This window comes from Mugil cephalus, chromosome 5 (assembly GCF_022458985.1).
Source record: "Mugil cephalus isolate CIBA_MC_2020 chromosome 5, CIBA_Mcephalus_1.1, whole genome shotgun sequence".
In the NCBI taxonomy this organism is placed as follows: domain Eukaryota; kingdom Metazoa; phylum Chordata; class Actinopteri; order Mugiliformes; family Mugilidae; genus Mugil; species Mugil cephalus.
This window is the reverse complement of record NC_061774.1, coordinates 6,922,055-6,948,753: the sequence shown is the minus strand read 5'-3', so window position 1 is coordinate 6,948,753 and position 26,699 is coordinate 6,922,055. Positions and strand designations below refer to the sequence as shown.

The following is a 26,699-nucleotide window of genomic DNA, read 5'->3' as shown; positions in this document are numbered from 1 at the left end:
TTTGAAGATCTATTTCAAGCAAACATTTGCCAGACTTTCACCTGAGCACAAGTCTGATAAGTAAGACTAAGTGCAAACACTTGGGTGGGTGTACAAGGCCGTTTCATTGTTTGAATTAATTTATCACACATTAAAAGGTTCTGTAGAGTCTGAATAAACATATTGATTGCTGTAAAATGTAACATAATTCTAGGTAGTAAGAGTCTGTCCTCAAACAAAGGTGATTGTTAGACATTCGTTCTTTATCACTTACCAGCAATACTCCCATTACAAAAGGACACACCTTAACATTGTAATGGTAAAAGTCATCGGTCGACTACCAGTAAGTGTTTTCCTGGAAGACATTCCAACATGTCACAGTAGGAACAATTCAGAAATTAAATTACTGGTCGCATTCCAGTTTCACACATGAACCCGACAGGTCTCAAAAACAATCTGCAATGCACTGTGTGTTCCAACACCTTTCTATCAGAACCAGCATTTACTTTTTCAGTGATTTAAGTTGGATCAGTCCACACAGGCCCAGCCTTTAATCCCCACATGCAACCAAGAGCCTTGGCTGTTTAAAATGCCCACTGACAGGTGCCGTGATAATCATTGTTACTCACTTGTCTAGTCGGTCATATCATAATGTTGTGGTAAGATTGCTTTGTGTAAAAAGGTGAAAATGTTGAAACCTTCATTGGCAAGTTTTAAAAATATGCAGCCAACGCAAGTACAAGACATAAAAACTGACATGAGTTTTTAATGAGAAATACACGAAACTGAAAAAATTGTACAAATTGAAATAAAATAAAAAAATTGCATTATTCTTATAATTTGTGGTACTTTTTTGTTTGTTTTTTTACATAGACTTTTCCATCATCAACCATAATGTGTTTACTTCAGATCAGGATCCCTTCCTTTGATAATCCATAATTACACAGCTGAAGTCAAGATATTTACTGATCGTTGCCTCAGTGGTCAAACTTGGATTTGGTTCATCTGTTTGGTGGTCCTTTGTGCCTCGAACAGTCTTCCCTCCTAAATCACTTCATGGGACACATTCATTTGCCAATCAATGGAGCTGGGCCTCCCCACAAAATGAGAGCCTTTTCTCCACACACACTACTATGAACAAGCATGATCAGTAATATGAATTGGTGCCCTGTCCTGGTTGTGTATCTGAAGAAGGGGAGAAAGGGTCATTATTAACACGGAACTTCAAAACTATGATGATAAAAAAGCTGAATGAAAAACAGATGCCACTGAAGAGGTTTCTGACTTACTTGAAAGTTGTTGTTGCAGCTGTCTGACCAGAGCTGCAGTCTGCTGCTGCTGTTGAGTCTGCTGCATCCCCTGTCGTGGGAACTAAAACAAAGATATGCAAATACAGTCGTCAAACCTATTTCGTAGCTTTCTATGTTGTGCATGTTTATCCTCATCAAAATTGTGACATATATTTAACAAAAAAAGAAGTACACCAAGAGTCCCCTCGTCGCGTTGCTTAGATTTGAAATGCAATGACTTCAAATGAAAAAACTACGACTAGAATTAAAACATGTCACACTGAACAACTGTTATAACTTCTGGTGTTGCTCTTCAGGATGAACAAATGTCGAGACTTTGCAACAAAAAACAATAAAACAATAGTCATTTAGCAGCTAGCTAAATGACTGTGAAATGAATGTGACTTAAGCTTTTTGTTTAGCTTTTAGTTTAGTTTGAAGCTAATTTCAATACTAAAATGAACAATTCCAGAAGCGATTATCATGTACAGAACAACAAGAGTTCCATAGTAAACCACGCTCAAGTACTGCCATCATCTTTTGGACCTGGCTTGGACCTACCATGGGCTGCTGTGGAGGCAGCGTCTGCATTCCCAGACCCTGGTTCTGTGCCTGCCCCGGTGGAGGCACCGCTGACACCTGCTGCTGTTGCTGTTGAGGAACCTGCTGTTGAGGAGGAACCTGCTGTGGTTGGACCTGCTGCTGCTGCTGCTGCTGCTGCTGCTGCTGCTGCTGCGCTGCTTGTTGCTGTTGCTGTTGAACTTGCTGCTGTTGCAGGAAAGAGTTCATGATTGGCAATATAAAGTCAAGTAAAGATCATTATGTTTCCGCCGGGTAAGCATAATGGGAAAACACTGAGCGAGCAAGATGTTTTTGTGCAAAGCTCTAAACACTTCAGGCTAGCAGGACTCACATATACATTTTAAGTCTTAAATGATTTTTTTCTGCCAAAATACAACCAAACACTACCCAGAGTTTTACTTCAAATTATTCTGACAATAAATCAGAACCACGAACTGGATAAATGAATAATGTGTGTCGTACATACATTATGTACTCTGATTGCATGTTGTCTGAGGTACTGCTGCTGCGCTGCTTGTTGTTGTTGCTGTTGCTGCTGCTGTTGCTGTTCTGCCAACATCGAATTAGGCCTCAAGTTTGGATGTACACCTTGGCCTCCCATGTGACCGAGACCGTGCATCATAGAGTTCTGCGGGAGGGGCTGGTGAGCAAACCTGAGAATTACAAGAGAAAAGAAGAAAAATTAGGATATATAGAAACATAAGAAAAAGTTGTAATGCAATGTATTAGAATAATGCCAACGTTCTATAATTGGACTTTTGAAGGCTAACAAAGCTGCAGTCTTTCTTGCAACACAAGACCGACCTCTGAGTGTTCTGCATATTGTGTGCGTAGCCTGGAGCCTGCTGGTGAACGTATCCACTAGGCCTCTGCTGCATTTGCCTCAGAGGATCCACCACAGCCGGGTTGGCTCCAGGATGGGCAGCTTGGTAGTTTTGGTTCCCATAGGAGGAAGGACCTATACCACCTGCTTGGGACGGATGCTGCTGCATGCCCATGTGGGACCCATATGTGGTATAGCCCTGAGAAATGTTCTGCACAAACCGAGACAATGTGTAATTAAAACTAAGGCACTGAAGGAAAACCATCAAAGAGCAGCATAGCAGCATAACAGCATTTTCTTCATACAAACATCAGTGTGTATAAATAAACATGTCGGGTGACATATTTCAGTAGGTGGTAAGTCAGGTGATAATAACATTTCTAAATCAAAGGAAAGCAGCACAACCACACAAGACTTACCTGAGATGCCTGCATTGGTGTGTAAGGTGGGTTGGGTGCCATTGGTCTCATCTGCCCTATCAACCCCTGATTCTGAAAAAGAAAATGTCAAGTCAGCAATGTTGTCTTCACGAAGTAAGACAGTGACACGCAAACAATCAACTATCTTAATTGTTCTCTTTCTAGATTTCTAGGCTACTAATCGATCTTAACTATAATTGACTAAAAGTTGACATGTCAGTGTGGACTGACTCACCAGTCTGACCTGTAGTTGTTGTCGCAGCATCTGGCCTTGTGGCATGCTGGCCTGGGCCTTATAACCCATTTGGTATTGCTTGTCCATTCCCATCATACCAGGCATGCTCCCCTGCATGCCAGGCATCATGCCAGGATAGTTGGGCCGAGGGGTCATCATTTTGTTGATCTGTGGGTTGCGGGCAGGTCTGTATGGAGGTTCTAAACCTGGACCTCCTATGGAAAAACAAAACATAAACCACAATCTCAGTTGGCTTTTAAGCAGTTGCCATTTCAGCCAAGGATGTACGTGAGGAGTGTGTGCGATAAATATTCGGCGCTCTGACCTGGAGGTAGAGGCTGGTTCTGTGTGTACATGCTCATAGGCTGTTGGCCATAGGGCATCCTGCTATATGGGTGGCTTTGGATCAAATCCGGTGGCATATTGGGGCCACAGCTCACACCGCCTGGAGTACGATTGTAGTCCTGCTGAAGAAAAAATCAATTACTTATTAAAACAATGTACAAAATATGTTAATTAACCCATATTATTCTAAAAGCATGACTTGAAGAGATGGCCTACCTCTGTCTTGTTGGACTGAGCTTTCTTTTTCTTGTTGGATTTCTTCTTCGAGTCAGGGGGCACAGCGGGCACACTCTTTTCTGGCTTCACTGCCTCCATCATCTTCTTCTCCGGTTCTTGGGAGACAGGTGTCAGGGGCTCCTCCTCTTCAGGAGGCAGAGGCAGCGGCTCCAGGTAATAGCTACGAGGTTTGGGCTTCAGGTGGGTGTGGTAAAGCAAGAAACGCTGCTGCTCCTCAAATTTAGTGACCTTACGGTCGACGCGGACTGTGCCGAACCAGCCCCAGGAGAGTGGGGCCGAGTGTTTCAGGCCCTCAAAGACGTCCCACGGAGAAATCTTCTGTTTGGTTGATACTTGAAGGCCCTGATGGAAAAGAGTGCTTTTTAGTTCACACGTGCATTTTTTTCTCTCTCAAGCCTTTTATAAGTACCCTTGCGTGCACATTTTGATAAAGCTTTAACATGTTAATTTGGGGCAAAACATTAGCATTGCAGTCAGCAACCTTGAACTTACGACTTGATGCGCTGATGACCAACTGGTCAAGTGAAAAACACTGATTATCTGGTTATCGTGACACCTTATGTGTTAGAAGCAGGAAAAATAGGCACAGAATAGAAACAACTTTGTATGAGGTCATATTTTGTTGGCTAGATAACTGCGTCAGAGCATCTTTAAAACCGGAGCTTGTGTGTGTTGTTCCCATTCTGCAGTAGTCAGTGCTGGACCACAGAGCCTGGTCTGCTGAAGTTGAGAGACATATGGCACCAGGAAGTAAAGGCTGTCCCCTTGTCGTTGCAATCATAATGAAACTACGAGTGTTATTCAGTTCATCTGTTGGTGGTTTTAATGTTGTGGCTGATCAGAGTATATTTCTATATAATATCCTGACTGAGCTGGGTTATGCGGTCAAAGTGATTACCTCCTTCTCAAAGCCAGCGATCTTGTTTCCCTTAGTGTCTATGAGCGAGCCCTGAGGTTCACAGGTGATGACATCACGGAACTGCTTGGGCAGCGGCAGAAGCTGGCGAACCTTTTCCAAACTTTCAGACTGCCGATCTCCAAGCTCTTTCTGGGGAAATAAAGTGGATGGAGAGCAACCATCATGATGATGTTTATAAAAGGACTCTTTAGAAGGACAAAGTGTCTCATTTCTACATGAGCCTGTAATTCAAAAAACCCTCTCACATACAAAATAATCAAATTATTGAGACACAAGGAGCTTAACCAAGTCCTTTTATCTTTAAGGCCTCTGCCGTATGGGCGACAGTGTGACTGCCTCACTTTGGTCATCGTCGATGCGGTTAGTCACATTTTTAGTGTGAACTTTGTTTTACATGACTATTCTTTTGGCAGGAAACTAGGGAGGATCTTTTCATCAGTATACTGAGTATCGGTGAGTCAACCATTCTTACCCTGAGCTTCTTAACCAGGTTCATATAGGCTCTCTTATTCTCCTCCATGCTGCCCTGAGAGATGCTGGACATGTCAGCGGCCAGCGTGCCATTAATCAGCACACTCAACATGTCCAACACTGTTGTGAAGAGCTCACTGTTGGAGAAAGGCAAACATAAGAGCCAGGCAGATCAATTGACTGTGTGTTATGGTAAAGTGTTGAGTCAGATAAATAACATGTGGATTGCACTTAGGAATGGGCTTTTTTCTTTTTTTTTTTGAAGTCAACACTCACTTATTGGACTGCATGTCCACAGTGCCGCTGCTGATAATGTCGAGGAGTAGTACCGCCCACTCAGTGGTCTGCTGGGTGCTGCGCTGCACCGTGTCAAACATACCACCAACCTACGGGGAAAAGACAGAATAATGCTCACAACATGTTTAAGAAAAACTAATGCTGGATTCACAAACAATAAGGTCATTAAGATAAGAATGGTATTACTTTATTGTTTAATATTTTGTTAAGAAGTCCATTTCTGGTAAAGTGGTATATGTTATTCAGGATAAAAACAAAAGTTTTATGATTATTCTTTTGATCTATTGTGACTTTATTCTGATAAAGGCTTGTAGTAGAGAGAGAGGAAGTGATGAGGTGAGAGAGAAGGAATTACACAGAACAGGCTCAAACCTGCAACAGTGAGAAGAACTACAGCTTTGGTTCATGGGGCACTCACTCAGCCAGAGTTATCAGGGCCACCCAAGGTTGATAACAACTGTTATCAGAAAGACTTGGTGTACTATGGAGCCAACTGTGCTTTCCAAGAAGTGCTTACAAGATTGAGTCGTAGTTTCAGGGCCTCGTGCATCATTTGCTTGGCCTTGCAGTCGTCCTGGTACTGGTCTTCTCTCCAGTTGGTGACAATCTGCTGCACTTGACTGTAGAGAGAGGTGAGAAGACCTTCCCTCTGTTCATCCTGACCCTTCAAGCAGGTCAGCACCAAAGACAGGAACGGCTGCTGGCTGAGTAGGGACATACTGGGAAGAGAAAACATATGTATATTAATAAAGAAATATGTGATAATGGGCAGATTTGTTTTTTTATTTTACTTGTGAGTATAGCACCAACTGAAAACATCCTCCTTCAACACAGTTCTTCTTTTCAGAATAAGAATAAAGAGAATCTAACTGCTGCCAGTGCCAAAGAAACTGACTCGGTCACATACCTTTTCTGTTTCTGCCTGTCCCTCTCTTTACGGGATGAAGAGCCAAGGTGCTGTCCTTTCTCCAGCTCCTCTCCGGCTGCCTTCAGCACATGGCCTTGGACTGAAGTGGGCAGCTTGGCTATTAGTGGAGCCACCAGCCAAACTCCTGACCGCTCGGACGAGCTGCAGATAAGGTTGCAAATAATAAATGTTAGACTTCAATTCAAACCTCTGCACAGGGGCTAGGACTTAATGTTGCAATGTTGTTGTCAATGCAAATACAAACTGATCAACTAATTCCAATGAGACTTGAACAGGCACCTTAAAATAGGTTTCATCTTGTTTGTAGTGCTATTGTTAGTAGATGCGGAGCCCCCTTGGGCTGTTGCTCCATTCCCTGAGGGGTTATTGGAGTTCATCTCAGCTGATTTCTGAAACACCTCTATAGTGGCTTTAGCAATGTTCTCCAAGAGAGAGTAGAGCTCCTACAGGAAAAAAACAAACACAATTATTATTATTTTATTTTTTTATACTGTGATAAGTGCACAATTTTAAAAAAGTGTCGATATTTTTGATACCATAACAAATGACACTTACATTGTTTGTGCTCTGTTTGATCATGAGCTGCAGCTCCAGAGACGACTGTCTCATCGTCCATTGGTCCATATTCTACATCAGGGACATGGTCATGGTTACATTTCTACCTTGTGGTCAATAATCAGAAGCCACTTATAACTTCATGGCATTAGTAGCACATGTGCCCATCATTTAGCCAGAAGAGGGCAGCAAAAGACCACAGATTATATGGACTAATCAAGAGGGTCCAAGCTAAGACTCTCTACAAAATGTTTCATGTGCACTGACAAACAGATGATTCCACCATGTGTGTTTTTTGTTTACCTGCAGGATGCGCTTGATCCTCTGCCTCTGAGGGTTGTCACCATCGTCACTGTCTAACTGGCGGTGAGGGTAGCAAATAAGCTGCAGTAGCCGCTGGGCCTGAATGTTTACCAGCACTGGGTCCTGGAGGGCACTGCTGTCCTCAGACAGAGACTTCAGGCACCGTTCTCCAACCCATTCCTACAAGAGACGATAAAAGGGGACAGAGGGGATGAAGGAAGATGCGTTAGAAGTGTGAATATCACAATAGTCAACTTCAGAGACGTCGAAGTTTAAACTTGACAAAAGCTGGTTGTGTGGTCATGAAAACATGGTAATGGGTCATATCTTAGAGACAGAAATGAAGATGGCATGAACATGAGTCATGAGCATGTCCAGGTCACTGAACTGCTGACGGCCATCTCTCTTTATCATATCTCTGCGGTACGGTTGACATCTGGTGCAGAAAATATTCTCATTCATGTGTTTTATGCACCTTCACCTTTGTGCATTTACAACAATCTCACAAAAGCAAAAATAAAAGCTCATTGTTTTTGACGTATGTTCTCATAAAGACTTTTATGAGACAGTGTCTACAGGTTCTCACAGCAGAAAGCCATTTTCACTCATTATTTATCTCAGCATCTTCATTTTCACTTTTTCCATTTCACACCGACTGTGTGAACTGCCAAAGTGAATTTCATTGCTTTCAAATTTCCCATTTTTACTCATATCCTCACCTGCTGGCAGATCGTCTTCAGAACATACTTTGCATATACATCCAAGCTTGCTGTCTCTATGGAGACATTACATGCTTCAGATATATCGTCGAGGCCTGCTGGGTGTGACAGCCCTGAGCCTCTTAGCTCAGCGTCGCCTGCAACGACATGAAGGAACCAGTTAAACCAAAGCCAAACCTACGAGCAATTCCAACTTTACGCTTTACATGGATACCAAATGGATATATTTATTCACGCAAATGGATATATATTTTATTTACACATTTTAGTCATCTTACAAGAATAAAATGACTAAAATGCCCTGAGATCATCATACTGGTCCCGTCTTTTTCTCTGCCACTCCCTCCACGATGGAGTGTTGACTTAGTAAAACCTTATTAATGTTTCAAACCACGTTATTTAGACGACACATTCTGAGTTATGAAAGAGTAAAGTAATGACTCATACCGAGCATAAATACTGCTTTGAGGACGGCAAATACTGCTCCAACAACTATGCTGTTCTGAGAAGCAGCAAGAAGATGGCGATCACAGGAAGACTGGATACCAACTGAGGACTTATCTGCACAAGCATAAGATTAAAACAGTCACACTTTTGACCAACAGAAACAAAACGAACAGAAAAAGAAATTGTTAAACTTTTTCGTGATTGTGTTCACTACCTGACTTCACACCATCTCGAGGGACCGGGTTGCGCTGTGGGGTCCTGAAAAGGTGTAACAGGATTCTGCAGGTGAGTCTGGCTCCTGGCTCAGAGTCTTGCTCGCTGCAAGCTGAAGATAAGAGTAGACACATATACATTAGGGAGGTTGAATTTTTTTTGGACGGCCTACACATTACACTACATCAAAGTCACACATCTAAATTTAAACCTCGTCCTGGATAGACTTCTCAAAGGCAGGATGAGGAAGTGGAAAATTCATAGAGCTGTTGTTATGACGGGGGGATTCAGAACAAAGCATTCAACACAAGTGAGAACTGTTGGCATTTGGCGTGTGCAGTAAAATGAGCCAACCCTAAACAGCACGACTGAATGAGCCTTTGTCTCCTCACTCGGAGGGAAAAAAATGATTAGCAGTGGGGAGAGAGAGGCACTTCTCTGGTGACTGCCCAAACGGTACAAAGGCTTCACAGACCCAGATCAAATATGTCACATTTACTTTCCTCTCTGACACAAGTAATGCATAATACAGCCAGACAGATCTTCAACTGAGCCGAACTTTGATGTACTGTTCACTCATTTATAGAATAAGTCATGTGTGTGAGGTTATATACAGATGCTTAGAGGGCAGGATGTATGGAGGACCTACGTTAAGCTAAAAATGTGGAGTTTTACTGGACAAAAAACGTTTGAAGATTATATTAAAGATGTGACTCCATATCAGGGTTCAAGGGAAAGACACACTATAAAAGATATTAGTTTGACTTAGTTCAGTGTCACATTAAGGGATTAAAGTAGACACACTTTGAGGATAGAGGTTAAAATAATTTCCACATGTTTAAATAAGATAGCAAAAGTCCAAGGCACTAACAGGCCTATGATTCTACATCAAATATTAAAAGGTTGGAAATGACGCGGTGATGATGAGGTAATTTGCAGATTTTATGCATAAAATACTTAACCTGATGCAACAGATGGTTTGTTAAACTGAACCATCTGGGAAGTGGCTGTCCCGTTTGGAAAAGGGCAGGCGCTTTCAAAAAATATTTGGCAGGTGATTGTATGAACCATCTGCCTATCAAGGGAGAGCACCAAAAAGAGAACATAACAACAGTGTGAGGGGCAAACTCTAGAGGCGTGTTGATGATGACTACATATTCACCATCAACAATCACAGCCACTACTAATCATAGCTGGTGATTGTTGCTGTATTTGTAAGGAGATTTTGTACTTTCAATAGTGACAATGATTGGACCTAAATCACCTACAGACACATAGCTTGAAGTCTGGCAACATGGACTGTTTGTGATTTCCTGATCTGGTGAATGTTCCACCGTCCGGCCGCCTCGCCAGAAAATCATGTTTTTTTTCCGCACCAGAGTGCGTGAGATTTGATAACCCGTACCTGCATTGAGCAGTGAAGGAATGGCCACACAGCGAACCAGGTCTTCCAGTAGCAAGCACTGTCTGGCGATGAGAATAGCTACGAAGGTTGCCAGGGAATCATGGAAGGACAAATCGCTAACCTGAAGGACACAAGGGCAGAGATCCACTTTCAGTGATTTATGATGAGTGTACTCTTATTTAGAGAATAGGAAACAAACAACCTGAAAGACAGCCAAGAGTTAAACATGTTATTTGAGTTGAATAAGTAAAGTGTTCCATAAAAATCAAAGAAACCCCAACTTACATCGACGTTACAAAGCAAATCATTGAAGCCACAGTTGCCGTTGTTAGAGGAGCAGCACAGAGCCTTGAGAATGCCGAGCCACTCCGCACTCAGGGAGCGACAATACGCCGTCAACTCCGCACACAGGATCCCGATATCGTTCACCCTGAAAGAACGTCACATGACGTGAAACAGCAGCCCGACAAAAGGTACAGAATTGTAGGTGTACACACAAACAAGACTACCACACCTCTCTGGGTCTCGGTGGTCCACACACACATCCATGAGCACGTTACAGACAAAGCTGTAGCGGTTGGCCGGGCTGTCGTTGAGGATCTTCCCCACCATGGAGTGGTTGAAGTTGTGGGACGATGGGTTGGCAATGGCCTCTATCATGAAGTGTTGGTCCCAGCGCATGTTGGAGTCTGATGGGTCAATGTTGCAGTAGATGGAGTTTTTCACTTTAGAGCAGAACTCGCTGAAATAGGAGGAAAAAACAGAGAATTAGCGTTAAATGTGCAAATAAGTATTGAAATTATTCCAATTTAGCCTGATCCACGAACTGACAGTGACGTCTGCACAACATTCATTCTCAAACTGATTTATCTGTACCTAAAGATCTCTCCAAACTTGTTCTTGAGGTGACTGCAGGAGGTGTACAGGTCATACAGGTAGGCCAAGATACAGCGCTCAGCGGAGGAACAGTCGGCCGGATTCACACCTGACTTCACAACAATGCGCAACCTGTGAACACAAGTGATAAAAAAAAAATTCTTCCTTTTAGCCGTCAGCTCAGCTCAAACAACTAGTTGTGCAATAAAAAAAACCCTTGTAACAAGAAATTCAAGACTACTTGAACTTGTCAGTTACTACTGTGGTAGAAACTTGACAAATAGCGGAGTACTCAAAGGGCCTTTGTTAATAATGTCAACACAGGTGACGTTCTTGAAATATTTGTTTTTTTTCTTCTTGAGTTGAAACTATTTTGTTTAACTTCTTGTTACAACCTCAAGCATCCTTTTTACTGCTTTAATTATCCATCAACGGAGGCTTTGATCTTGTAAAGATCCCTTTATAGATGGATCAAATCTCTCTCTTTTTTTAAGTTAATGACTTACCCATCAAAAACTTGTGCTGTCTGTTCAGGATTGAGAATGAGGCAGGAGTGGTACCTCCTCAGCACAGCTACGATGCACAAACACAAGCTGGTGGTGTAGCTTCCCACCAGGCTGGACGACTTGAGCAGCAGCTCAGCTTCCACCAGACTCAACTCGTTCAGGAGCTGCAAAGCAAAGTCGACCGTTTGTCACGATGATTAAGACGTCTGGATTTGTACACGTTAAACATAATGATTCATCAGTGGTGATGAAGTACCTGAATAGCAAAGTCTATGAGGCCACTGATATTGAGGGAGTACTCCATGAGGTCAAAGATGAACTGAATGTGCTGGACGAGAGGCAGGTGATAAGACATCCCTAAGGCAAAGCTGGTGATCTGTTCCAGCACGTTTCTGGACACCTGCACGCAAACAGAGATCAGATGTGAAATGAAGGAGCAATAGGAAGTTTTAAACATTCAAACCTTGCCTGCAGCTCATAGGTCTGGGAAAAATATCTGACTCCTAATTTATAAACCAATGAAACGGAATCAAACAGATAAATGAAATTCTCATTATATGATGAAATTGCAGTGGGTGGGAGATGCATATCAGATTATGCAAAACGTGTAGTTTGGTCTGCAAGAAAAGGCTAAACTGATACAGTTTCTCTGCTAAGATTATAAATAAGATCAGTTGAATATGAAGCTTCAGCCCAGGGGTTGGTTCGTGGAAAACAGTTTTATATTCAACAGGCATGAAACAATCTTAATTCAATCTGCAACAAAATGAATACGCATGTATCCTAAGATGTTAAACTATTCCTTTAATACAAATATGGCCGCCAGCTGAGCCGTTCTGTTGATGAAACGTTGATCTTACATATTAAACTGAAACTCTCTCAACATTATGAAACAGCTCTTGGCCTCATGAGACCCGCGCAGACTTAACTCTGGGATTGACGGCAGCTAAACTTGAGTGAAAACGACATAAAAACCTAAATGAAATTTCCACAAACGCAATGTTTTACAACTTGTATAATCTTCTGGTTATTATTAACTGTACCGTGCTGTTCAGGAGCCACTGCACTTTCCCTAACAATCAGCACCATCTAAAATTTAAATATATTGTGCTTCAATGGGTTTTCAGGTTACAGCCACCCGAGCACATTATCCATTCAAACTGTGTCCTGACGTCTCACAAGACAAATCAGGTTACATTTACTTTGGGCTTCTGCTTTATTTCCATCAATAAATGATTGGTTCGTCCCGAAATTCTTAACTGCTTTCTACATAGTGTGAAACACAACATATTTGGGGTCTAACCTGGGAGGTGACCTGGTGCTGGTCAAAATGGGAGAGGTGCTGGAATTTGGAGAAAATATCTTCTGCAGTGGGAAAGGCCTCCGGCTTGCTCCTCTTCCTCTTTTGTCCTTCCTCCCCTCCTTATGTAGGAAAGAAAGGAATTAAAAAAAAAAAAGAATAAGAGAGGAGGCAGCTACTAGTCATAAACAGTGAGCGATATCCGTTCTAGTCTGAACAGGTCAACCGTGAAATCCGGTCAAGCCAATGGTCTGTTATCTGATCTCTAGCCTCCTTCAATTTAAAGCCAAAAGACACCGCCATAAAAGCACTAGTAAAAGAAGGTGGCATTTTTCCTGAGAAACACAGTTCTGAGCTGAAGGTCATCATGAGCTCGCAGGAATCTGTCACAAACCAGTCGAGTCTACTGAAAACCTTAAATCAGCTTAATAAGGTCACATGTATCGGAGATAAAGTGATGTGAACACATGAAAGCTATTAGCATAGAAATTGGGTGGGAAGAAGATTGAGAGATGCAACCCCCCAAGGGTTGATAAAGAAATAAAAATGGGTTGTTCTTTTTAGAAAGGCGAGAAGAAAGAGGGAAATGAACGTAAAGTATTCAAAGATGAGAGTTATTAGGAGGATAAGAACTGGTCTCAGTGGGAAAACAAGCAATCAGCCAGCGTGTTAACAACGTTTTACATCCAAATGTAATGAAGAGCTCTCCTGCTGCCTGACAAAACATAAAGTATTTCAGATAATAAATATGGATTAGTCTGCACAAAGGTGACGTGGAAAAATCTAACAAATACATTAGTGAAGACAAATGAAAGTTAAATATGAAACAAAGGCTAAATAAAACTGAAACATAATCCGGTATGAAAACTGCATGCCTACAGTAAAGGTAACGTAAAATGTGACACAGCCAGAAGATGGTAAAGTTGAAGAACACGGCTACCTGTTTCTGCTGTGCTTTTGCGGTTGAGCACCTTCAAGATGTCTTTGGTAATCTTCTTGATGGTGTGTCGCGCCTCATCTCTCAGCTTGCCTACACCATAGAGGACCACTAAACGCTGGTTGCACTCATGACTGGCACTCTCCTCCTACAGACACGAACAAAGACAAACAGATCCTCCGTAACCTGAGCAGCACAGCAGGACAGAACGTTTTCTTAAAGTTTTCAGTATCGTGAACACGTTTTAGGGAATGGAAACCATATTTTTATATCTTTAACAGCAGAAAAAAACAGTCAACGCGCCATTATAAACAGAGTAAAGACTCATTTTGACAGTAGAGTCTGATGTTAATAATACTTGCCTAAACCCACTTGAGATCATTTGGCTTCATATGACAAAAATGTTAAGGCTTAGTTAAATGTCAGATTTATAAAACTATAGAAAGGAAAGAAGAGAAACCACCAATATCAAAAGAAATTGCAGTAGAAGGTTTTTCCATTCTTCATCACGATTAGTTTACGGTTTACTAGCATTACTATTACTAAGTACTAATAGCTGACATAATAAACAGTTGTCTGTTGGGTCAAAAGACGTGTCAATTATAGAGCTGTTTAGGAATCATGTTGTGGCCGAGACATTCAAGCTAACAGAAGCTACGATTGAGAATATGTGCAAAACATACACTTCTAAGTGTGTTCTAAGAGGACATTTACTGGATCCATGGCAACGTAACAGGACCACTTTTGTTGTAGTTGGTCCTTGTAGCGCTTTGAATACTGAGAGACGACGGATGAGTTTTATACATGTCTGTGTTTGTGACTGGTCTGGCATAAGTGTTAAGTGAGCATGCAGGTGTGATTGTTTCCTGAAATAGTGCGCATCATTCTAATCTCCATCGGTGCATAACATGTGTTGACACATAGACAGAGGGCTGAGTTAATCCCCAGGTTTAAGTGTGATTAATACGAGCACGTGAGTTTGAACAATATGCACCTTGAACTTCAATCGTTGCCTTATTCTTCACTACATTCAGTCATATTGTATATTCATTTATATTTAATATTTATTAACACTTTAACATTTTTAAAAGCTTTTCGGATGAATACATGTACAGGACTGAGTTCGGCTTATGATGTATGTAAAACCTGTGAAGAACCCAGAATTGGGATTTTCTTCTGAGGGCAGACTGCGAGCGCTCTTACCTGAGGAATAGGGAAGTGAGTGGCATACTGAATGTGGCGGGGTTGCTCATACAGTTGAGGGAAGGCAGGGTCCATCCCCTTGTCCTTACAGCCGGCCTTGCTGTCCTGCTCCGGAGCAGGCTTTTCTGGAGAGGGGCTCCCCTTGGACTCACAGTGCATCTGTGGTGAAAACATCTGCAAGGCAACAGAACACAAAATTAGAACACCTGGCTAATGCTAAAACTTAAAAAAAATAAATAAATAAGTATGTGTTGAAGAAGAAATGTACAAATAAGATACTCTGTTTAAAAGGAATAAAGGCAAAATACGCTGTCTTCACCTCATCAAAATTAGCACTGGAGTTGTGATCAATTTCCATTGACTCTGACAGACCAGTATCCTGTTAAACAAAAAAAAAAAAAAAACACAACCTCATGTTAGTCTTTTACACCACACAGCACAGAGACTTGGTCTTTCACACCACACAATCCCAACAACAGATGCCTCCAACGTGCCTCCATCTTGACACTGCTGCTCGCGTCCTGCTCCTTGCGCTCTGATTCATCGGAGGGTTCGTCACTGGGGGAGCGTGGACGCGGCAGGTGGGAGTCGGACGCCAGGTCGCCTCGGGAGATGAGTGTGCACATGTAGATGTTGTGGGAAAAGACGTCGTGACGGATGAGCTCACAGAAGAGGAGGACCAGGTTGGAGAACTCCACTCGTTCACTCTCATTCCCCGGCTCCGCTGTGACGGCAGAAAGGGATTTGAATAATTTAATAGCAGGTTCCCTTCGCTGAATCCCTTTTAATAAATATGCAGTGGGTAATGAAATAAAAGGAACAGACAAAAGTTTCCTTAATATCCAATTCGAGTTTGACACATTTGAGGATCGCACCCGCAGGACTTGAAGGGAAAAAAGGAGACTCACTCAGTGTGGGGGCCTGAGTATCAAGGAACTGCAGCAGTACGTCCTGAAAGACCGGCAGTGTTGCAGCTGAGAGGGAACCGGATGACACAGAGCCCTTCTCATCCACCACCTCCAACTCACCACACCTCTGCAAACAAACACACACCAGACAGACAACACGCAACAAACAGCCTTTGAGTGCTAAATTTACAAACATTCCCTATTCAGCATTTTAAAAGATACTTCTTTATTTGAAGGCTGTACAAGTCAGAAATTTTGCATACTGTTGACAGAGGAACTGTAATAAGGATAACTATTACTAAATTAGGGGGAAGCTAGTTTAGAGATAGAACCGTGTTAGTAGGAGTCAGGGTGCTGTGTCTCTTACCTCTGCTTCTATTTCTGCCTGTCTCTTTTCCAGCAGCTTGGCCACCACCATGGCTCTGTGTCTGCCAGAGCGCTTACAGCACACAGCCCATTCACAGAGCAGAGTCACCACCGCATCGTCATCCGGTGACATCTGGACAGAAACATATATTATGAGACATGACAGCTAAAATAAGAGACGCAGTTTGTAATCTGATGATTACCAACCTTTAAATCCGTACGCATGATAAAAAATAAAGATGACAGGAATAGATCGTTACCTCATGGCCGTCTTTACTCTGGCTCGAACCAAATATCCTGTTGTACAGCGAATCCAGAGAGTTGTTGAAGTCTGATTTCTCAAAGCTGTGGTTGTCCAGAACCTCCAGGGTGTGGAGAACCCTGCCGATGGTGAACCCTGGCAACACATAACATCCTTTTAAACTGTACTAGCAATCTGTGAACAGTGGAAGCAGAGAAATAACACTTCTCTTACCTGCTGTGGTCTCCTGGCATTTATCAAACGACCACCTAAACTCCACTGCCTGGCCCCGCTCCTTGATTTGCTCCTCAATTTCTCGCAGCTTTGCACGAACCTGCATAGAACGGACAATTCAAAGAGTCATCTGGGAAATAAAACCTCCCCACACCCAATGGAACTACCAACCAACTCTTTATGCAAGAATTAATTAATGCAAGTAGTGCTGCTACAGGCTTTATTTCCAAATAAAAATAGATTTTTGCCCAGGCAATCTTTGTCGTGATTGTTCTTATTTTCCTCCCAGTCTAATGTTATCTGTGTTACATTCTCCTATGTGACCGAGACCGTTTTTATTGAACAAAAAACCCTTTTACATCCAAAAAAAAAGACAAGCAAGAGGCTTTTATGCTGCACACATAATTAAAAGATGAAACAAAAGCACTGTATCTGTACTGATGGAAGTACCTGTTGTGTAAAGGCAGTATTGCCTCCTGGCATTGGCAAACTGGACGGGGCGATTGGCAGCAGGTCGAGGGGTGAACCAGTCTTGTTTCTGCTGTCCGTTAAAGAGTAATGCCACACCAGAGCACTGGGACAGCACAACACGATGCTCTGATGACGCAAAAATGGGAAAGAAAGAAGAAAAAAAAAGACATTTTTAGAATAATACACCACAGTTGTATTGTACAAATTATTTATCGGCCATAGTGAACGTTAAATACCTGCAACATGCAGCTGAGGCCGAACACCAGAGGCCTGTGCTGTGGGCAGATGTAGAAATCAGTGAAAGGTGTCTGTGGCTGGTTCCCTCCTGCCGGCTGGGAGGTTGGTGTTGGGGGCAGGGCGTTGCCTTGCTGTGTCAAGATGCCATGTGTTGGATGCCCTCCTGTGCCGGGGCCCAGGCTCCCGTCACTTAGCAACAGGTTGAGTCGGCGTGTGCAGAAGTAAGCCAGTCTCCGTGACAAATAAGCAGACTGTACGAACTCCCCTGAGTACTGTGGCACAGATGAGAGATTCACAGCATTAACCAGAGCACTCAGTGTCCATTAACATCAGCCGGCATTGGAGATAAAAACAAAATGAGGGGCTGTGGGGCACGGCAAGTAAAGGTCACCACCGCCACACGAAGACACAAAACATGACAAACTGTCGTCAGCTGCAGAAACTCGTGTGTGAAAGCACGAACAGCTGTGGACAGCATTGTTTGTTTGAGGCAGGTTCTGAGGTGATAGAGGTGCATGGATGCGCCTACCTGTAGCAAAAGGGGCAGAAGAAGTCTAAGAAGCTCATCTTCACCAGGTCGGACCTTTTCGAAACACTCCAGCACCCACGTTAGGAACTCATGTCGGTCCAACATACCATCCTGAAGGAACAGGTACATTTTTATTGTCAACGAGACGCACAGAAATCACACTGCCTAGTGTTGAGACCCATAATGGATTTATTCTCAATTCACTGATTTTTGCTCTTCAATTCAGGGATCCTTTGTTTGAATTCCTTAAAATGCAATGTTGTTGCTATTTACCTAGTGGCTTTATATAGATGTTTCCGATTACACTTACGTTGAATAAAAAAACTGCCATTTTCTACGGCAATTGCGACACTATAAGTATTTTTGTGATTCCTGCTCTGCATCCGACTAAAACTGAATCCAGAATGTTTTTTTTTTTTAAACACACTGAAGTCGTCTCATTTAATAGACCTGCTAACCACGTCTGTTGTTTTCACATAATGAACTGTAAGTCCAGTACAAAGATCTTTTTTAATCAGTTACACGTCGGCTTTATTGGGGAAACTGTATGATGTAACTCAAGTTTTTCGACAGCAAACTTAAGACAATGAACCGACCTGGAACATGAACATGGCTAGCTTCTCGTTGTACTCCCACTGCTTCATTGCCGTCTCCACGTCCGCTGGCGTGGCTGGTAAGGGTGAGCTACAGCCTTGGCTGGGAAACTGTCTGTAATACTCGGCGACCTTCTGAAGCTGCTCCCAAAGGTACTTAGTAATAATTTGGGTCCATTCTACAAACAAACATGGACAAAAATACATTTCAAAGCTGTTAAAAAAATAAACAAACAGAAAATCTGCGGAAAGGTACTTTATATATTTTATTTTGTATGACAAGACTGAATAAGAATTCATCTGAATACCTGTTTGACTTGCTTACCTATACAAGGATCAATCACATGCCTCTTCTTGACTTTAGTTTCTGTGATAGCCGCGTGGTAAGCACAGGTCATCTTTATCATCCACGCTGAGCGCATGACAGGGACTGAGTACTTGGCCAAGTATCCAAAAACCTCCTCCTTTTTGCTGAAGATTGGTACCTGTGACAAAGACGTTTCATGCTGGATCAAACGCTAAAAACATCACAGAGCAAATTAAACAGGGCTCTGCTGGAAAGTCTGAGTAATTTATTCAAATAGTCCTCTGACCAATCTGTCCAACCTTTAAAGTGATTTTGCTGCCTATATCTTTTGCAACAGACTTGATAACAGATGCTAAACAGCTCGGACAGCAGCCATTTTGTTGTAAACAAATTCAACCCAACAGTGCTCAGATGAAAACGATTAAGCTGGCCCGGCAGATGTTTACTGGAACATTATCAGTTCCCAGGGGAGTGGTTCCAGACCAACTTTCTGCAGCAAAAGGTGCAGCTTCCAGCAGTAGTGGTGGTATATTGGAAAACATACACATTTAACAAGGTTCAAACCAGGATAAACGCAGCTAAATCTGCTAAATGCACATCTAAAGCATGTAAATACAGTAGCCCTTTGATAATTAATGTCCAGAAGTATTTGCATTCATAAAATCAGCAATGTCATCTTCTGTGTTTTCCTAAATCTAATTTATTTTAGCGATAAAACTACCCAATGTAAACGGGAATACAAGAGAGCAAATAAGAAATTATAAAGCAAGTGCAACATGGTGAGAAGCTTCTACACATGGAGAAATCTCACCTTTTGTGTGGGTTTGTTGTATTCAAACCCTTTTTGCTACTATTTGGAAGAGCACTTAGTGAGAAAATAATTTGTTGAGAGCGAACAAAAACACCTCACCAGGCAATCTATAAATAATAGATTTTTCTAGTTATAAAAAACAACTAAACTGCAATAAAAGCTTTTGCCACTTCCATACACTGACATTTATTTTGTTCTGGATCAATATGCCCAAACAAGACAAATAATAGACTTGATTTACACAGAAGCATGAATTGGGCTGTTTCAACAAGGACGTTTAAAGCCAACAACAACACTGCATTACTTTGTTGAGTTGTTGTTTTTTAATGTGGGTCTGAATCATCCACAAGAGCTCCGTGCAATGTAGGGATCATTTTGTCATAAATTTGTTTCTTTTCTTCAGCTTTTGTAAAAACCAATACATACATTTCTTCCACGGACTTACAAACAATCTGTTAATAGTTAGCTATCGCAGCAGAAAAATCCCAAGCCAGATGAACAAGCAAATCAATCGCAGAGTAGAGACATACACTGATATATAGAATCCGCTTAATAGAATCAGGCAAAATATTAGCTGAGAAAAACATTTTTAAGTATATAGCTAGTTAGCCTCCCCTGGAGGCTAATTTATGCCATAAAAACAAACTTACTTTTGAATGAAAACTGCAAAACAACATTTGGTTTTACAGCATTGCTATAAAAAGTTAAAAGGTCTGAAGGTAAAATCTGTTCATTACAAGTAATTTAAATCCACTAGGTCATTTTAGCCTAGCGTAAGACGTTTATGGCGGTCGTTTTGTCTGTACCTTCTTAAAAACTTCAAACAGACACATCACATGTCACGAGTCTTTTGCCCCTGAGCACTCCACAAATAATGCAACTAGCAACCACGTACATATAGCACGTTCCACGTCTGTGTCAAAGTAAATAATTCTCTGGACCAGCGGGTGGCAGTAGACTGCGTTTATCATTCAAAAAGGAAACCGGAAGATCTACTAATAACTGGAAGGCTAGAAAGCTCACGGGAGCCACAAACCGTCACACACGAATGACTGTAAGTTTTCTTCTTGTGCAAATGTGCTCTAAGCTCAACAACCAATCAGAGAGATCCACCACCAAATTCAATGTTGAATCTACTGTCAGCTTGGTGTGGAATGGCCCTAATACTACATTTTTAAACTTTTCTAATGTTCCTTCCATCTCTGCGATCTGTCACGCTCTTGTTTACTTTTGCAAGCTCAACAGCTCCGCCATTATTTAGACTGGAGTATTCAAGTCAAGACACAGGATGATGTTAGCATAGGGTAGCGTGTCCCAGTTTGAGGGGGCAAGTGCTCACATTTAACTGCTAATTTAAAGAACTAATGTCTTGATATATACTTAATATACACTTAATCAGACACATGGCTATATGTTTAGTCATGCAACTGTACTAAAAATGTAAACTAAGCTAAATATTTTGTATCCTGGGGAGAAAATCCGATTCTTCTGTTGTGGATAAGATCCCAAAAGCTTTTTGGTGAGAGCTTCAAAAGATCCATACTATTTTTTTCCTGTGTAAATAGTAAAAATGAGCAGGAATGTAACAAAAAGAAAGAGACAAACAACAAAAAAAATGTAGCATAAACACACCCAAAGAATCGTAACAGTGGACCAGTACACAATGAAGAGGGTGAGGCTCCTTGTTTGCTCCACGAGATCTTTTAAAACTATCTACTCGAGATATACTACCAACTTGAAGACAACACGACGAAGTAAGTAAGGCTTTGAGTGACTCACACTAAGGTCTTACCTTTTTAGCGAGCTGTGTGAGAGGTTTAGTCCCAGCTAAATCCGTGAACCAGTTATTGATGGAGCTCTGCGACCTCGCTGTGACAAGCCAAAAATTATCCTTCTGGTTGACCTGTGGTTTACGCTTCCCTGTGTCCGGAAACGTGCTGTAGCGCAGCTTCTCAGCGATGATGCTGCTGAAGTTTGAACTGATCTGTAAACATGTATTATGATTAGACCAAGGCTAAAGGGCCACATACAGGGGACAGACACGGCTCCAGGAGAGACTACCTTAGAAGGGTTGAAGTTGACATTTTTGGCACTGCCATGTTCGTCTCCAGACACAGCCGGCTGGTTGTTGAACCCTTGCTTCACATTGAGCGCAGTCAGCTCATCCTGAAAGACAACATTTGAGCTTATATTGATAAGGAATCCATTTAAAATGATTATTCTCCCCCTAATCATCTCCGACACAGAAGGCTGGAGAAAGACAGGATGTGCACGATTTGTTTTGGAGGTATTGCGTGTGGTGAATTAGTTAACATGCTAAGTATATATCACGAGCAAACAGCACCATCTACCAAAGTAGGCCGAACTCCTTCTTTCAAACTGAGAAGATGATTTATTTTAAATTACAGCTTGCAGGTAATGTAGGTTAGCTGTGCGGCTTTAGCTTAATGCGTTGGAGCAAAACATCAAGCTAGCGGACAATTTAACCCACCCGACGCCTCCTGGTTTTCGTCACAAAGCAAAACACTAGCTAGACTTTATATGAAACTGCACAACAACGGCTGTTTTCCAGTTGAGCTGTCGAGCTAGCTCAGAAACTGACACCTGGGTGCTGTTCATTGTTATTGCTAGGCCCGAGCCCTCTACAAGGCTGCTACGAGGCTAGCTGCTGTTAGCTCGCTCAGATCCTCCGCGGGACGTTTTCTTCATTAAAACACCGGGGCCGCCGTTTCATATCGCACACGGAGAAAGCTGACCTCTTTTTGCCTCGGATCCTGAGGATAGACGTCCGGAGGGCCAAGCCGGGGCCGCTTTAATGGCCGGTGTTCGTAACTTAAGATCCCGAAAGCAGCCATCATCCAGCGGCATCACAGCCAGGGCTTTCCTCCCTCCTCCTCCTCCTCCCCCCAGCGACCAGAGCCGAACTACAACAGCCAAACACGCTTCCGCTACGAGCTCGTCCGCGAACTTCAAAATAAGAGCCGCTAATGGTACACAAGGGATCTTCTCTTTTCATTTATTTATGTATTTATACTTATCGTTACCCCAGTAGCATAATTGCCCGAGTCCTTTTTGACGAACAGTTACAGTATCAATAAAAACGCGCTTGCTAAAAATCGTGTTCTTGTTTTCCTATTACGTTCAAATACGACTAATATAATATTTGAGTCATTCAAGCTAGTAGGATCTGGCTTATTAGTGTTAGGAATGATGATGATGATGATAATGATGATGTTGAAGCAGATGGGCTAATAAGATGTTACAAATTACTGCAAAGACAGGTTTTAGACAGGTTCAATTTAATCGAAATGAGGCACGATGCAGCACGATCTTTTATTGATGCGGGTTGTTGACACAGGGAGAGAGGAATTCAAATCACTAATCACAATCACATGGCAATTCAGAATCATCAGAATGAAACAATTTATTGAAATAAAACCAAGAAAAAAATAACAATGAAATACAGCCAAGAATTCAACAACAATGAAATAAAACCAGGAAAATGAAAATGGTGGACTCTCAACACTGAACAAAATCAGACTAAATAACACACAATGTAAATGTAAATGAACTTGAAGTAAAACGGTAAACAACGAAAACAAAATAAAATTGAATGAAACCAAAATGAAACTAAACTGAAGAAAATGAACATGAACAAAAATGTCATGCACGGAAACGATGCAACATGCACCACAGAAAGGGAACTACATGCATGAATCATAAAATAAAAATTAAAACAAATGAAACCAAAATAAAACAAGGAAAATGTAGATGGAGCCTGAACACTAGCTGCACCTTCAAGTGGAGCCACAGCAGACTCAGGCTCTGGGCTGGATGTAGTCTGCTATTCATGTCCAGTCTGGGTTTGGTGGACTGTAGGGATGGAAGGAGATTGGTTATTGGAGGGTACAGAAGCTGATGGAGCTGCAGCCACAGAAGACTCCTGTTCCTCCATTGCATCCTGGGTAGCATACAACAGTGGTGGTTCAGCAGTGGCGGCAAGAAAAACAGGAGGCAACAATGAACAGATCTCTTCTGCTGGAACATCAATGATGGTGTTCAGCAACTCTGCTGCAAAACAGTTGAGATTCTTCTTCAAGACATGTTCGGGGTAGGCCTGTCTAACTTTCTCCTGGATAGACTGGATCATACTGTCTCATATGGCGCAAGTATACATGAACTGCACAAATATGGAGGACAGAGCAGCATAGAACCAGTCCTCTACTGCTTTTGTGACTTTACCAGCTATTATACAGAGCTTCTTGGAGGGCATGTGAACACAAGTGATTGTAGGATGGTCCCAGAAGCCCTGCAGGACTTTGGGGACCACCCCTGCAACCACCTCGCATGGTTCACACCGATGTTCTGTCAGTCTCCTGGCATACTCCTTGGCCTGGCTGATGATTATGGGATGTCTGTGGGTTACAGTTATTCTGCGTTAGTTTTAAACGCGTTAGTTTTTAATAACACAAACATCACAACCAGAGAACTTAACTGAGAAGAAATGAATGGCAGATGTAACTTACTGAAAATTAGGAGGCTTGGGCTCTGAAGGGTGTGTGTTTCTGTGCGTGTTTCTCAGGTACTCACTGGATTCTCAGTCTTCTTGCTCTCCTCCATCAGTAGCTCAATCATGTCTTCATATATTATAGTCAAAACTGTAGAGGACCTTACATAAAACTTGTAGGAGCTGAGATGCCAGCAGTTCTGAAGAGGTTGCTCATAGAGGATGGTGTCAAAGAACACCTGTGGAAAAGGGTAAATTAAGGTAAAAAAAAAAATAAAAATTGTATTTGTATTAACTACATCTGGAAATGTTTAGAATCAGACTAAAAACAATTGAACTGGTCCTTATCCTGACGGGACTGTTAATACCTCTACTTTAATACAGTTGACCAAAAAACCATAGATGAAACAGTTCAGCATCTTAAACCATTGACATACTGTCTTGATACATCTAACTATTTTTAAAACTATTGTAAGCTCTGTCCAAACAGATATTCATCAAATAATACATTATTCACTTCATTCGGGCACGTTTCCTAAACCCCTAAAAGTAGCTGCCATCAAACCACTCTTAAAAAAGAGAACACTGGATGCTTCCATGTTAACCAACTACAGACCTATCTCAAATCTTCCTTTTATAGCCAAGATCATTGAGACAGTGGTTTTTAATCAACTCGGCAACTTCTATTAGACGTCCAGTTTAAAGAGAATTCCTTTTTGGTTTGTACCCCGACCTAATCTTTTGTCCTGCATTTGGATCCTCCCTTAAAACCCACCAACGTGACAGAAATGAGCCACGGTGGGGCCATTTAGTGGCATAATCCAAAATGACTCATTGTAAATTGTTCATTTTGAATACAGCAAGTGTATTTTAGCAAAGACAATCTGTGTAACAATTGCCCAGCAGCCCACCTTTACTCTGGAGCAAAGGAAAGAATGATTGGTTGGCCAAACATCCATGAACAGCAATGAAATAAAAAACAATATTTCTTGTACAGACTCTGTTTTAAGAAGACACATAGACAGTTAAATATATGTGAGTAAGGGACAAAGAGACAGAACAGTAAGCAGGAGAGAACAAATTTACAGTCAGTTACACACATCAAACATTTTCCTCTTAAACACTGTTGTGTTGAATAAACACTAGTTTGACCATTGAGTTGGCTGCATTTGTAAAAAGGTTTTAACTCCGCCCCTGCATATAGCCTGGAAGGGATTCTTAAATGTCATGTTTACATTGAGCTGCAGGGCTGTTCTGACTTGTTTAAAAGTTGACTAACAGGATATCTGTGATGCTTGGCCATACATGTCTGACTTGCACTTCTAAGACAGAGTCAGACCACTACCATTGACTGTATGGGACTTACCCATAATGCAAGCCACCTTGCAATGGCCTCAAGCAGCTAGCCTTGATCGACGAAACATTGGTGAAGGGTGCCCACTTGAAATGAAATATGCCACATACTGCCTACTGCTGTTGACTAGGCTAGTTAGCTGGTGTCTTCTTGTTGGTTGCTGGTTGGTAGCTGACTGCTAAGGGATTTTAACATCTTATCATGTTGTGACGGCCCATTATCCTGTCTGTCTCTCTCACTGCAGTTTCCCTCCAGTAGACCTGGCAAAAGTGGGCTGTCCAGAACCTCAGTTAGTCTGCTCTCTCTCTGGTGACTGAGCATCTGCATGGGATGGCCTACACCATGATATAGTTTGTTTTGTGTCTGTGCTCCCATATACCCATACAAATACCCGTACACACACACACCTTACACCTACAGTCACACTTCCTTCATTGGACCATTCTTAGACTTAGACAAAGTCTAAGTCTAAGTTACTTTGTCACCATAGCTTTGTTGCAAATGAAAATAAACACTCAAAATCACAAGAAGGATAAATAAAATAAGATAAAATAAAATGAGATTAAATTAAAGTAAAATAAAAATGAGCAGTGTACTCAAAAAATATACAAAATTAGCATTATTAACACATACAAAAATAATTGGCAAAATAGTGTCCAAGGAGACGTGGATGTTTGGCCAGTTGTGTAGCAACAGTGGTGTGGATCGTGTCATCATGGTTTTTCTATTGACTGTACTGGTGTTTCGGCTGAGGGAGGGATGTAAATTCAAACGGAGTGTCTGCCCTTAGAGTCCTGAAGTCGGGCACAGACGTATTGTGGTCCTATGAACCAGGTCTCCAAAGCACTCACGACACACTCTGTCTAGGTCCACAACACAACGGCCGCCCTGCCTAACCCACAACCCACGACACAGCAAAAAAACAAAAAGTCCAGAAAAAAATAATACAAAAAGAGTTAAACGACCAAAAAACATTTTATTGGTTCAAGTCACAGAAAAAACAAAAACAAGTCAGACAAAAAAAAACAACCATTAACATGCTAAGAATAACCTAAAAAGGTAATTTTTCGTGGAGCTACTGACAACATACAGCCACCTATGTTCTTTTGGTGATTCAGTTGACCTAAATAAAACGGTTAAAAACAGCAGTAAA

General features: G+C 41.8%; 1 protein-coding gene and 1 long non-coding RNA gene across 5 annotated transcripts; one reads left to right on the top strand and one right to left on the bottom strand.

Moving 5' to 3' along the window:
* Positions 1–725: 725 nt before the first annotated feature.
* med12 (mediator complex subunit 12) lies at positions 726–22,602 on the bottom strand. Of its 4 annotated transcripts, none has more exons than XM_047584855.1 (43): positions 22,442–22,602; positions 21,747–21,851; positions 21,478–21,669; positions 18,893–19,052; positions 18,571–18,746; positions 17,975–18,085; positions 17,445–17,717; positions 17,188–17,334; positions 16,738–16,837; positions 16,523–16,659; positions 16,264–16,395; positions 15,897–16,023; positions 15,483–15,712; positions 15,308–15,367; positions 14,989–15,162; positions 13,789–13,933; positions 12,852–12,970; positions 11,805–11,948; positions 11,549–11,712; positions 11,043–11,174; positions 10,681–10,908; positions 10,452–10,596; positions 10,167–10,287; positions 8,763–8,873; positions 8,549–8,662; positions 8,102–8,238; positions 7,383–7,562; positions 7,080–7,151; positions 6,804–6,967; positions 6,504–6,665; positions 6,114–6,315; positions 5,576–5,685; positions 5,301–5,436; positions 4,808–4,957; positions 3,889–4,251; positions 3,653–3,794; positions 3,328–3,542; positions 3,093–3,164; positions 2,655–2,884; positions 2,317–2,503; positions 1,830–2,036; positions 1,269–1,350; positions 726–1,164 (listed from the first exon to the last, which is right to left on the bottom strand). In XM_047584855.1, exons 1-43 carry the CDS (start codon positions 22,541–22,543, stop codon positions 1,127–1,129), a joined length of 6,498 nt encoding a protein of 2,165 aa, XP_047440811.1. In that variant the 5' UTR covers positions 22,544–22,602; the 3' UTR covers positions 726–1,126. The 4 variants fall into 4 exon arrangements, with proteins under 4 accessions (XP_047440811.1, XP_047440813.1, XP_047440814.1 ...); XM_047584857.1 differs by having other exon boundaries at positions 1,830–2,033; XM_047584858.1 differs by having other exon boundaries at positions 3,337–3,542.
* Positions 5,620–7,518, top strand: LOC125007921. The gene is made up of 3 exons (XR_007112820.1): positions 5,620–5,757; positions 6,544–6,676; positions 7,389–7,518. It is a non-coding gene; the product is annotated as an uncharacterized LOC125007921 (long non-coding RNA).
* Positions 22,603–26,699: the final 4,097 nt, after the last annotated feature.

Coding starts and splice junctions, on each gene's coding strand:
- med12 (XM_047584855.1), bottom strand. CDS start 22,543: ATGATGGCTGCTTTCGGGATCTTAAGTTACGAACACCGGCCATTAAAG. Junction 16,660..16,737: donor ATGCCAGGAGACCACAGCAG/GTAAGAGAAGTG, acceptor ATGTGTTGCCAG/GGTTCACCATCGGCAGGGTT. Junction 7,152..7,382: donor GGATCAAGCGCATCCTGCAG/GTAAACAAAAAA, acceptor TCCCTGATGTAG/AATATGGACCAATGGACGAT.